The 13256-nt window shown below is 38.1% G+C and overlaps 1 protein-coding gene across 5 annotated transcripts in view; it reads left to right on the top strand.

The window, feature by feature from the left end:
• Window positions 1–13256, top strand: part of LOC129006003 (acetyl-CoA carboxylase-like) — a 118394-nt gene that overhangs the window by 79266 nt on the left and 25872 nt on the right. For all 5 annotated transcript variants that reach the window (XM_054435087.1, XM_054435090.1, XM_054435088.1 and 2 more), the window contains 5 exons: window positions 1190–1327; window positions 4765–4919; window positions 10480–10660; window positions 11208–11444; window positions 12696–12899. In XM_054435087.1, the coding sequence (XP_054291062.1) occupies window positions 1190–1327; window positions 4765–4919; window positions 10480–10660; window positions 11208–11444; window positions 12696–12899 (915 nt within the window). The remainder of the gene's footprint in view (window positions 1–1189; window positions 1328–4764; window positions 4920–10479; window positions 10661–11207; window positions 11445–12695; window positions 12900–13256) is intronic.

Here is a 13256-nt window from a genome sequence, read left to right on the forward strand (position 1 = left end):
CCGCGGTCACGGCGTGATCGTCGGTATGACTCCGCGGTCACGGCGTGATCGTCGGTATGACTCCGCGGTCACGGCGTGATCGTCGGTATGACTCCGCGGTCACGGCGCGATCGTCGGTATGACTCCGGGGTCACGGCATGATCGTCGGTATGACTCCGCGGTCACGGCGCGATCGTCGGTATGACTCCGCGGTCACGGCGCGATCGTCGGTATGACTCCGGGGTCACGGCATGATCGTCGGTATGACACCGCGGTCACGGGGTGATCGTCGGTATGACTCCGCGGTCACGGGGTGATCGTCGGTATGACTCCGCGGTCACGGCGTGATCGTCGGTATGACTCTGCGGTCACGGCGCGATCGTCGGTATGACTCCGCGGTCACGGCGCGATCGTCGGTATGACTCCGTGGTCACGGCGTGATCGTCGGTATGACTCCGTGGTCACGGCGTGATCGTCGGTATGACTCCGCGGTCACGGCACGATCGTTGTTATGACTCCGCGGTCACGGCGCAACCGTCGAAACGACTTCGTCTCCTGCGTTCGCGGACCTATCGCTCGCAATAGCGGCGTCATCGGCACTCGCGAAGCGGCAAAATCGCCGGCGATCAGACCAAATCCCGTCCCGAAAAATTCCCGAATCAAATGTAATCCCGTCCCGATAATCGGGAATATTTTTTTCCCGAAAAATTCCCGAAATTTCGGGACCCGTCCATCCCTAGTTTAGAGTTCAGCTAGCGTACCTAAGAAAATTAGTCCAGAGGCTAATAGATAAAAAAAAACTTAACACCGGTATTTATTTTTTATATTAGTGTAATGTTTTGTTTTTTTACTTTTGCCCTAGGTCTCTAATTTTCTCAGGTAAGCCAGCTGAAATTTTCTCCCTTTTCAAACAGTTCTATATAAATTAAATTCAGCTAGCCTATAACTCAAATTTATAGATATGTAATAAATGAAAAGTATTTTGGTTATAGATTATTTTATTCATTGAATGATGTACTAGTTTGAGTGATTTGTTGTGACATACTTTTATACTATTTTAAGTTTGAAAATAACCTAATTTAACCTAAAATGGGGTTTCATTTGTTTAAATATACCTCTACAGTTTTTATGTAGATGTTAAATATTAATTAAACAATCAATTAATTGGATAGTTAACAACAGAGCTGTGAAAAATGTTTATTTCTTGCAGGACTTTGCAAACCCAAGTGTCGTATCGCCAAAGATTCTAGAAGCTGTTGAAAGTGGAAGTGAATCTCAGAACATGAGTACGTCCATCAATGTTTCACTCTCAGCTGATGTTAAGCCAGCAGTAGACGAAAACATCCAGGTAAGTCATGTCCAACTTTTAGTTTAACTACCTACAGTTTTTTTTTTTCAAAACAAAATTTCAAACAGGAAAGCTATTTTTATTTTTATTATTCCTTGTTTATGATTTAGATTCAGTGATTGCTCGTTAAATTGTTACAAAAATTTAAATCTGTATCTGCTTGTGTTTGTTATGCAATCAATTTTAATAAAAAAATATTTACTTTATGATTGTATTTAAGGTACAGAGAATCGAGTCATGATAAAAGTAAGTTTCCTCTTGTTTGTACTATAACCTATGTATAAGCTTTTTCTTACGTTTTAGTTGTAATAATAGTGTTTTTGTTGTAATAGTAACAAAAATAAAACAAATAGAATTCGTGTAACTTCTCTTAAAACATTTTTTACCATTATTAAAGAATTGTCTTTTTTGTAGACATGTATTTAGTACTATTAGCTGAAGCTGTACATGATAGCAAATTTTTAAATTATCCTTAAAAATCACCTAAAAATTAAAAGAAAAACCAACTAAGTTATTGGTAATCTTACTGGATGTTTTCCAATAATTAACATTATGGCCTAGAATTTCCCAGACATTCAGTTGATCATGCAGAACATGATATTTTAATTTTTAACGATCAAAAATGTTTTAACCACATTAGTGATTAAACTGTGTGTGTTGTATATAAATATATAACATATCATTCCTCATGTTAAATGTGTCGGGGAAGAAAAGAAAAGAAAAATAATATTAATAAGCTGAATGCAAAGTTACTATGAAATTAAGACCAGGAACATAATAATCAACATTCTTACTTGTATAACTCAAATACTTCTTTGCTTGAATAACATTTTCTAGACTCTCATAGCAAGTATGCAATTTGTTTGTACATTGCTTGAGAATCCAGTCAACAGTTAAGCCCTACTATTATTCTAGTTGTGGGATATACAGTAATACAAGTTCTTGAGCACTGTTTTCCTTCATTACACATTTTTTCTTACAACTCAATTACTCTTTCAAGATTCAACCAAACCATCTGCATTGAAATATTTTCTATTCAACAATTGGAACTGTTGTTCTTTGGCAATATCCTAAATAATTATAAATGTGAATTTACTCCTTTTGTTTCATTACGAACCTAATCGCACTAGTTAGTCTTAAAAAAACTACCTACCATTAATTAGGTACGCAATTTTCAACTTATAAAACCGTCATATATTGTTAGTAATTATACATGTATTTTACAATGAAAACATAGCCATAGTTTTTATATATTGTAATACTTAAGGAGTATGAATCTCGGTTCAAATTGGCTGTCCATTACTTCAAAATAGAAGTCCAAAAATCAGTAGGCTGAGTCGATACTGGACCCAAGGCGTACTGTGTTGCCATCTGGTTTAACAGTATTTGCCGATTTTTTTTTCAATTAACAACTCAATCGAGTGGGTCCCTTTCTGTAGATTCATATTTCATAAGTAAATGGACACATTTGTATTTCTCTGGTATCTGCTCAGCCTTAGCCCATCAATCATTGCAATATTTTGAAGGGACATTCTCATGGATCTGATTTGATAATGGAATCACATGATTTGGCACAAAATATTGCACATCTGTCAGGAGTCGTCACACAGGACGGGAAAATTGTAAAACAATACATTGTCAAAAATACCCTCGTTCTGAGCGATAGTCTAGGTAGAGGAGTGTCTCTTATATTGAGTGATAGATTAGGACCGAAACACAAAGTGAGTGGAGTCGTAAAAGCCGGGGCTGGGATTTTTGAAGTCGTAAAAGACACGACAAGCAGAGACAAATCAGAGGCCGATACGATCGTCATTATCGCTGGGGCAGATGCCACAAGACTCGGTCAGTTCAAATCTCTGTTTGAGAAGATGGAACACATTGTGACTAGTTTCCCCAAGAGTGACACAATAGTTGTGACTGTCCCGACCAGAGTAGATCTGAAAGAAGACGATCCCCTCAACTGCAACATTCGCCTCTTGAATGCCTATTTAAAAGAGTTGAGTGAGAGACTCCCCAACGTCAGAGTCCTAGATCTAGATATACTCAAGCGAAGGCACTTTGCCAAGAACGGAATCCATTTAAACAAAAAAGGAAAACTGCGGGTGTCTAAGCTTTTAATACCGATGATTCAACAAAATGAAGAGCCAAACAACAATATTATCAGAGAGACACTCCCTGGCATTTCTTCAGTCCCGCAGCAAAGTAGTAAGGTAGATATCTGGATTAATGTAGTCTATGTTACTCACTGTTAGGGTTAGTTAGGAGTTAGGCATTTATATTGTGATGGATGCAACAGTTTTCTCTGTCTCATAAATAGATGTTTCTATGTAATATTTAAGATTATCTCCCATATTAATTGAAACTTACTGAATATGAAAAGTGTTTAACAATAGTTTAGTGTAGCATTAAATAACACTTTTACACAACAGAAAATCACTTTATTAGCATTTTGTTTGGATCCTTTATTAGGTTAATTAATTGGAGTAAGTTATAGTTTAGCTTGAAAAAACCCGTCTTAAGTCATATATCTTTACTGCCCAGGTACATGACAATATTAAAAACATAAAACAATAATCAATTGTTCTTCATCTACACCATTGTTGTCGAATGGTATTAGAGTCAACACAATTTTTATCATGATATTTATATTGCCTTACAATTTTCAACGCTTTTAGAAACAATAATTGTGAGAAAAAATATTATTAAAATACAAACACTTTACAAAAAATTGAGGAAAAAGAGTAAAATATGAGGGCTACATATTAATCTGAAAATGTTATTGAACATTATTTTTATTGTAACAACAAACTCTCGTAAGCATGCTGTAAAACCTCCCAGATCTGACATCAACTTAACCATTTGTTACCATATGTCCATCAGCTACCTTCTTTCCTGTTGCCTAAGTTTAGATTTGAGTTGATTGCATTGTTTAATCATTTGTAAATATCTTTTATTAAATTAATTTTGCGTACTAGCAAGAAATATTTGGTTTGTTTCACTGTAAAAACCCTTACACTTTACGTGACATCCTAACTATTGACGTCTTAACTATATTTTATTGACAGATATTGATATTACTAAAAGGAATTTAGCCCTAACATGCTTTTACAAACACATTTTATTTGGGTTTTCTTTTTACTTTTTAGTATATAACTGCAATATATTTGCAATATTATCTTGGGAATTCATGGTCTAATATCTCCCTCTCAAATAAAAGCAGTTTTTCCAATGTTTACTCCTGTAATAAAAGCCCTCGGTTGAAATCTTATCAGAAAATTGTTGCATCCTGACATTTTCCAATTGATATCCGAATCTCAATAAATAAGTAAATGAATTAACTGCCTGGTTGTACAGTAGAACCTGAGTGTTGCTCTCAAGGATACACTGTATCATAGGTAGATCAAGTTATACAAGTGTGGTTGCTCTCTTGTCTACAGGTTGAACCAATCCATATCCTGTGCATTGCAGTCAAGGACAATGGAGACATGGAGGACTCTAAACTATCCAAGATGTTTGGAGATTTCTGTGCCCAACATTTGGAGGAGCTCAAGCAAAGATCAATCAGAAGAATTACATTCCTCGCTCTAAACAAGTAATTTCACTTTGGAATTCTTATCAAATGTATATGATTTACAACCTATTATTTAAATAGGTTATATTCGGTTATAAATAGGTTATAGTTTCGGTTTTATTTTAATTTTCCGTGTTCTATTAGTACACGATTGCCTTTTGAGTAGTGTTATGTAGGACAAACAAATATTTGTTCTCCTGTCTCTTAAATATTTATTCTGTATGTAAATAATGATTTCATAATCTGTGTCACTGTACAAAGAAATGATCATACTTATTTTATTGTGATTGAAATTAAGTTTCCCTTACTTTGTCTGCCCACTTGTGGAGAAATGAATCCCAATGAAGCTTATGGAAATAATCAACTCTTTGTTAACTCCTAAGATAAGACAGTTAATGTGAGAGGGCGTAAGATTCTAGATGTTATGGACAACATGGGATTTATTATTTTGAATGGGAGATCCAGAAGTGATAAGGACGGGGAGTACACGTTTATAGGGTCAGTGGGTTCTTCAGTTATTGATTATGCATTGGTATCTGTAAACTGTTTATCCATGGTTAGTGATTTTAAAGTTGTGCCATACCCGGGGTCTGACCATCTCCCTTGTGAAGTTAGTTTAATTGCTGTGAGCCCAGGTGCAGAGGGACAGAATGAAGGGAAGCTATTACCTTTATTACCTAAATTAAAATGGTCCACCAATGATTGTTTAAATTACAATGAACGTATTAAGCTGAACTTAGTGCAAGTTAAAATCTCAAATAACAACCAGGACAATGTGAATGAGTTAATGGAGTGTATCTTAAGGTCGTCTGAACACAAACAAAACAATGTCGTAGGAAAAAATAAAGTAGGAAATAAGCAGCCATGGTTTGACTACAAATGCTTAGCTGAAAGAAAAAGAATGTTCAGGCTAAAACCTATATAGGAAAACAAATTCAAAGATAGTCAAACTCGATTATATAAAACAGTCAAATATTTATAAGACATTGTGTGTTATAAAGAAAAGGTCTTATTATGATAAAGTTATATTTGATTTAAGTAATATAAAATGTGACAGTAAATCTTTTTGGCGGTCCATGAACACATTAAAAAAGAAAGGTAGTAATGTTGTGGGAGAAATATCGCCTGAAAGATGGATAACACATTTTAGGAATTTATTGAATCCCCCAATCAGAGCAGGTGCGATCAGCTATGCGGAACCGCTTATAGATAACTGCCGATTAGATAGTGACTTCACTCTTGCTGAACTGAAGAATATTTTGAAAACATTAAAGTGTGATAAGGCCCCGGGGCCAGATAGAATTCCTTATGAATTTTTCAAAAATGCACCCGAAAATTTTTTGTTTATTTTATTAATGATCTACAACAAAATTTTAAAAAGTGAAATTGTTCCAAAATATTTCAAAACCTCAATTATTTTCCCTCTACACAAAAAAGGAGACCTCGATTTAGTTGAAAACTACCGTGGATTATCTTTTATTGATAGCGTGGCCAAAATTTTCACAAGTCTCATAAACAATAGAATACAAACGTGGGTTCAAGAAAATGAAATATTAACGGAATTCCAAGCGGGTTTTAGGAAAGGTTACTCCACCATTGATAACATTTTTAATCTGGCTTGTATGGTTAAGTTACGTCTATCACAAAAAGGGGGGAAACTTTATGCGTTTTTTGTTGACTTTAGTGCGGCTTTTGATACAATCGATCGAAAATCAATGTTTTTTAAACTGTCAAGTTTGGGATTATCGACGCGCATGCTGAATGTATTAAAAAACTACTACAACAACACCAGTTCGAGTGTGTGGTGTGAAGGAGGTGTAACTGACAGTTTCGAAACTAACACAGGTCTGAGGCAAGGCTGCAATCTCTCACCGACTTTATTCAGTTTATTTATCAATGACCTGCCGGAGGCGGTAGGAGGTGGATGCCATTTTGGTGGATCGAAAATAAATATGTTGCTTTACGCTGATGACATTATTCTTCTGTCTCCAACTAGTACCGGGCTGCAGCACATGATAAAAAAATTTAGAAACCTACTGTGGGACATGGAATTTAACTGTAAATTTAAATAAATCAAAGATTATTGTTTTTAGAAATGGTGGGAAATTGAAGACGAGCGACAAATGGTGGTATATGGGTAAAATTATTGAGGTAGTAAATGAGTACAAATATTTAGGAATCACGTTTACAAGTTCCCTTTCATGGAGTAATCATTTCAAAGAAAAAGCCAGAATAGGTCAATTTGCTGTTAATTCAGTCTGGAGTGCTTTATTTAAAAACCCAAAAGTACCGCTAAGTTCTAAAATGTGTTGTTTCGAAGCGGTAGTGCGAGCTACAATCTGCTACGGAGCTCAGGTGTGGGGATGTATAGAAAGCGATCAAATAGAATCTGTTCAAAAAATATTTCTCAAAAAATTATTCTCTTTACCTTTTAACACACCAAATTATGCATTATATTTGGAAACATGCTGTGAAAAGTTATACTTTTATACTTTGAATGTAAATCTAAATTATTTATTGAAATGTTTAACGTTACCAGCGGGAAGATTGCCCAAAATTTTAGCTAAACAAATTATTTCAAGGAGTGTATTTTGGAGTAAAGAATGGAAGCTTCTGGGACAACAATTTAATATAAATATTAATTTTCAAAATGATGATTTAGCGGAGCTTAGCGAACAGTTGAGGTCGGTATCGGAGGGGCCACGTTGTAGGTGGAGGGGGGAGTGTGTTGGTCAAGCGCGCACCTCCGTCCACCACAGCCAGTTACTCACGCTCGACCTTGAACTTGGAGATAAGAGTCCCCTCAAACTCAACAATACTCGTACCATTTCGTGGATTCTTAAAGCAAGATTAGAGCTTATCAACCTGAACTACAAGCCTTGGCTCAATCAAAATTATAGATGTTCTTTATGTAACCTAAATGAAAATGAAACAGTCTATCATTTTATTGCACTTTGTCCGATTTTAAAACACATAAGACATTTGTGGCTGGGAAAACTTTTTTTAAACGAAATAGAATATCATCAATTTATAAATGGGAGGAATTGGCGAGCTTTAGCTAGTTATCTAGAAAACGCTTGGAAGTATAGATGGGAGATAGTGACCTAATTTAACTTTTGAACCTAAATAATTGTATATGAAACTCGTCTACAGATAAGTTAGGATCAGTATGTTTTTGTTTTTTATCACTTATGTAATAATATTTCGTTCTCTCTTATCATGGTGTCTACTCTCCGGGAAATTCGGGAAAACCGGGAAACCTCCGGGAATTTTATCTTACCTTGAAATGTCCTGGAAAACTCCAGGAATCCACCCAAACCTCCGGGAATCCGGAGCCCAGTCATCGGAATCGATGCCTAACTGAAACACTACCGCTTTTGTTGCCACGATCGCGGGAAACGATTATCGGTGTTGCCGAAACCGCAAGATATGCTCACGGGTATTGCCGCGATCGCGAGTGACGATTATCGGTGTCTCTGAAACCACGAGATATGCCTACGGATGTTGCCGCGATCGCGGAACACGATTGTCGATGTTGCTAAAACCGCAAGATATGCTCACGGGTATTGCCGCGATTGCGGGAGACGATTATCGGTGTCGCCGAAACCACGTGAGATGCCTACGGGTGTTGCCGCGATCGCGGGAAACGATTATCGGTGTTGCTAAAACCGCAAGATATGCTCACGGGTATTGCCGCGATCGCGGGAGACGATTATCGGTGTCGCCGAAACCACGTGAGATGCCTACGGGCGTTGCCGCGATATGCGCACGGGTATTGCCGCGATCGCGGGAGACGATTATCGGTGTTGCTAAAGCCGCAAGATATGCTCACGGGTATTGCCGCGATCGCGGGAGACGATTATCGGTGTCGCCGAAACCACGTGAGATGCCTACGGGTGTTGCCGCGAACGCGGGAAACGATTATCGGTGTTGCTAAAACCGCAAGATATGCTCACGGGTATTGCCGCGATCGCGGGAGACGATTATCGGTGTCGCCGAAACCACGTGAGATGCCTACGGGCGTTGCCGCGATATGCGCACGGGTATTGCCGCGATCGCGGGAGACGATTATCGGTGTTGCTAAAGCCGCAAGATATGCTCACGGGTATTGCCGCGATCGCGGGAGACGATTATCGGTGTTGCCGAAACCGCAAGATATGCTCACGGGTATTGCCGCGATCGCGAGAGACGATTATCGGTGTCGCCGAAACCACGTGAGATGCCTACGGGTGTTGCCGCGAACGCGGGAAACGATTATCGGTGTTGCTAAAACCGCAAGATATGCTCACGGGTATTGCCGCGATCGCCAGAGACGATTATCGGTGTCGCCGAAACCACGTGAGATGCCTACGGGCGTTGCCGCGATATGCGCACAGGTATTGCCGCGATCGCGGGAAACGATCATCGGTGTTGCTAAAACCGCAAGATATGCGCACGGGTATTGCCGCGATCGCGGGAGACGATTATCGGTGTTGCTAAAGCCGCAAGATATGCTCACGGGTATTGCCGCGATCGCGGGAGACGATTATCGGTGTTGCCGAAACCGCAAGATATGCTCACGAGTATTGCCGCAATCGCGAGAGACGCGTGAGATGCCTACGGGTGTTGCCGCGATCGCGGGAAACGATTATCGGTGTTGCTAAAACCGCAAGATATGCTCAACACGGGTATTGCCGCGATCGCGAGAGACGATTATCGGTGTCGCCGAAACCACGAGATATGCCCACGGGTGTTGCCGCGATCACGGGAGACGATTATCGGTGTCGCCGAACCCGCGAGATTTCCTCACGGCTATTGCCGCGATCGCGGTAGGCGATTATCGGTGTTGCCGAAACCGCAAGATATGCCTACGGGAATTGCCGCGATCGCGAGAGACGGTTATCGGTGTCGCCCAAACCGCAAAATATGAATACGGGTGTTGCCATGATCGTTGACGGTGTGACGTTTTGTCGCTGATGTTGAAGATACTGCAAGATATGCTCACTGATATTCCCACAATCGCGGGAGATGATAACTGGTGTCGCCTTACCTACCAGTTATACTGTTTTATTATGTTGTATAAAATATTATTCTTTGGAAATGTTTTGTTTCAAATAATAATAATCATTATTAATAATAATAATAGCCTAATAATAATCATTTTCATTTATTAGCTGGTTGCGATTAGTTAAACGGGTTCCGATAGTAGCTCCTTAAAATTCAGGAATTTGTCTTGAATTCTCCTGGAAAACTCCTTGAATTTTTCAAACCAGGTTTAGTAGACACCATGCTTATATCTTTTCTCTTATGTCTTTATTTCAGAAATATTAATAAATCTTTTTAGTGCTCAATAGGCCTACTATTCTAATCTTAAGTAATGGAACAACTCTAGTGCCAACAAAACAGACGGTTATTAACCATTGTTTTTATGTGTCTGTGTAAAAATGTATTTATGTTCTAAATTGTACAATAAAGCACATTTTCATTTCATTTCATTTAATTTTAACTCCTAAATTTGTTTGGACAGTATTATACTGATAGTTCACAGTTAGTTACAACAGTAAAATATTACAGTTGGTTAGTAGTTTATTCTTTCCCACAGGCGCCAGTTCCCTAAGCTGTTTACATTCCGTAACTGTGACAACTTTGTGGAAGACCGCATCTACAGACATCTAGAACCTGGCATGGCCTTCCAACTGGAACTCAACAGAATGAGGACTTATGATTTGGAGGCTCTTCCCACTTCCAACAGGAAGATGTACCTTTACCTGGGAAAAGCCAAGGTGATTGTCAATAATAAACCACATTGATCAAATAACATTTTAAAGTTTAGACTTTTTGGTTTTACTCTCACTATAAAAAAACAGTGACTATATACTTGCAGGACAACCAGCCTTAAGAAACAAAACAATGCATAGTGCGTGGACGAAAACCACATAGTTACCATCTGTTGTGTCTAGCACTAGTCCTTAAAACTATGGGAATGGCTCACGCTCTTCAGCAAAAGCAAAAACATTAGACATTTTGAATTTTTATCAATAAATTAAACTTTAGGCCAGTCATCTTGTCACTTCAAATGTTGAAACAAGCTCAATACTTACAAAAAAGAAGTGAGAAGAAAGGTCAACAAAAAGTAATTTTCCGTCATGAATGTAAAGGTGACAACGGCTTGTAATTAATTGTACTCGCCAATCGGCAATTAAATCACTGCCTATCTTGTTCACGTTACAGACTAATGCATTATGCCTTACATCCGTAGTGAATTATATAATCAATGGTAAACCCCTCTAGGCCATGACATATCACTCAAACTTGGATGTGATGTTACAGGTTGCTAAGGGACAGGCTGTCACAGATTTCAGATTCTTCATCCGCTCCATCATCCGACACTCAGATCTCATCACTAAAGAAGCCAGTTTCGAGTATCTGCAGAACGAAGGAGAAAGAGTTCTCCTGGAGGCAATGGATGAGCTAGAGGTTGCCTTCAGTCATCCATTCGCCCGTCGCACTGACTGTAACCATATCTTCCTCAACTTTGTTCCAACTGTTATCATGGATCCATCCAAGGTAATCATATAGGACTAAACCACTTAAATGCAATATTATTCACACTAGTGATGTGTTGGTTCCATTTTCTAATGGAACGGTTTCTCAGTTCCTAGTCCTAGGGGTGTTGCGTCGCCATAATAGTTTACAGCCGTTGTATGTATGAAGGCAATTTTACAACAAACTGTTTAATAGTTCCGCTTATTAGAGTTTTGGTTTTAAAGTACTGTTTTACAGTAGAAAAATCTACTACTGTACTGTTGCGTAGGCAATAGATTTAGTGTTTCAAAAAGGCAGAATAGAAACACTAGAAAGGCAAAACAATAGTAGGTTTGGGAAATGACCTCAAAAGGAGCTCTCGGGCCACAGTGAGTCAAGAAGGGCGGGGGAAGGGGTGGGTACGATCTTGAAGCTATATTTAGACTTGCACCACTTCCCTTGTAGATGATTCAAAGTTTTTTTTCGGGAATTCCTTGTCCGGTTTGCCTTTTGATTGTCTTTTTCCGTGTTTGGACTTTGAATCATCAAAAATATAATTTTATGTTTTTAGGAAAAAGCATTTAATCAAAAATATAATTTGGAATTTACTGCAATTATTTTTAACATTGATAGCATTGAAATACTAGGGACCAGGAGAAATATCAGAATTCGAACTGTATAATTTGCAATTTTACATTAAAATGCAATATTGCACTATAATTTAATTTTAGGTCATTGATCTATATTATGCACGGCTTAAATTATAAATTGATCCTCTCGTAGTTGAAAACAATTATTTTGTAAACCTATAAAACATTAGATAACCCATAAAACAGTGTAAAATAATACATAAAGGATAGTAACAGCTCTCCTAAAAGGGTATAAGATAACAACAAAAAAAATCAGTATTCTTTTTTATTCCATTGTTTTTTGGGCTTCCCTTAATTCACATTTAACAAGTTGCCATGGTTGCGTAAGCGTGACTTGACCTTGGGCTGCTTCAATTTTGATTTCCTCAAATGAAATGTGATGTTTTTAAAACAACAATTTGGGAGCCTTCTGACTGATGGTATGCTACAATTTTACTGTGAATTAGCTTTTTCCATATGCCTCTTTATTCATCCATACCCAACCCCACTTGAAAATGAAAAGTGTTTGTATTATAGTACAAAATTGTTTCCTATAATAGTAATTACAATCAGGGATTTGTAATTAAATGGGATTATCAATCGGCAATCAGTAACTGCGACAATGTTAATGAAACAGTTGATGTATTATTGTTTTTGTTTACAGATTGAGGAGAGTGTCACCAGCATGGTTATGAGGTATGGACCCAGGCTGTGGAAACTGCGTGTTCTTCAGGCTGAGCTGCGAATGACCATTAGGCCTTCACCCAACGCCAAGACATCCAATGTTCGACTTTGTCTGGCTAATGACTCCGGCTACTACCTCGACATCAGTCTTTACAAGGAAGTCACCGATCCCAAGACTGGTGTGGTAAGTACAACAACAAGCCTACTAACTAGAATGTTGCCGGTTCTATCTTTCGATAAGAGTCAAAAGCTTTCGATGGTTTGAAACTGAATCCAGCTGATTTGATCAATGGGCTTTTAAAAAAAGTTTTTAAAATTAAAATTTTAAAATGGGTCTTATTTTAGTTGCCAAAGCAACTTCTTGTAATTTATTTTAGCTTCAGTTTGAGTTATGTATCCTTCATTGTATACTCTTTAAATCAACAAAACAGCTGTCAATCAAGTATGTTTTACTCTTGGATCTTATTATATTCTTGTTATGTACATTTCAACCAGCCAAGATCAATTTGATTTTTAAGAGGATAATTTCATGTGTCTTGGT

This window comes from Macrosteles quadrilineatus, unplaced genomic scaffold, assembly GCF_028750875.1.
Source record: "Macrosteles quadrilineatus isolate MER2022 unplaced genomic scaffold, UCM_ALF_1.0 Scaffold_54__1_contigs__length_841927, whole genome shotgun sequence".
NCBI lineage: Eukaryota > Metazoa > Arthropoda > Insecta > Hemiptera > Cicadellidae > Macrosteles > Macrosteles quadrilineatus.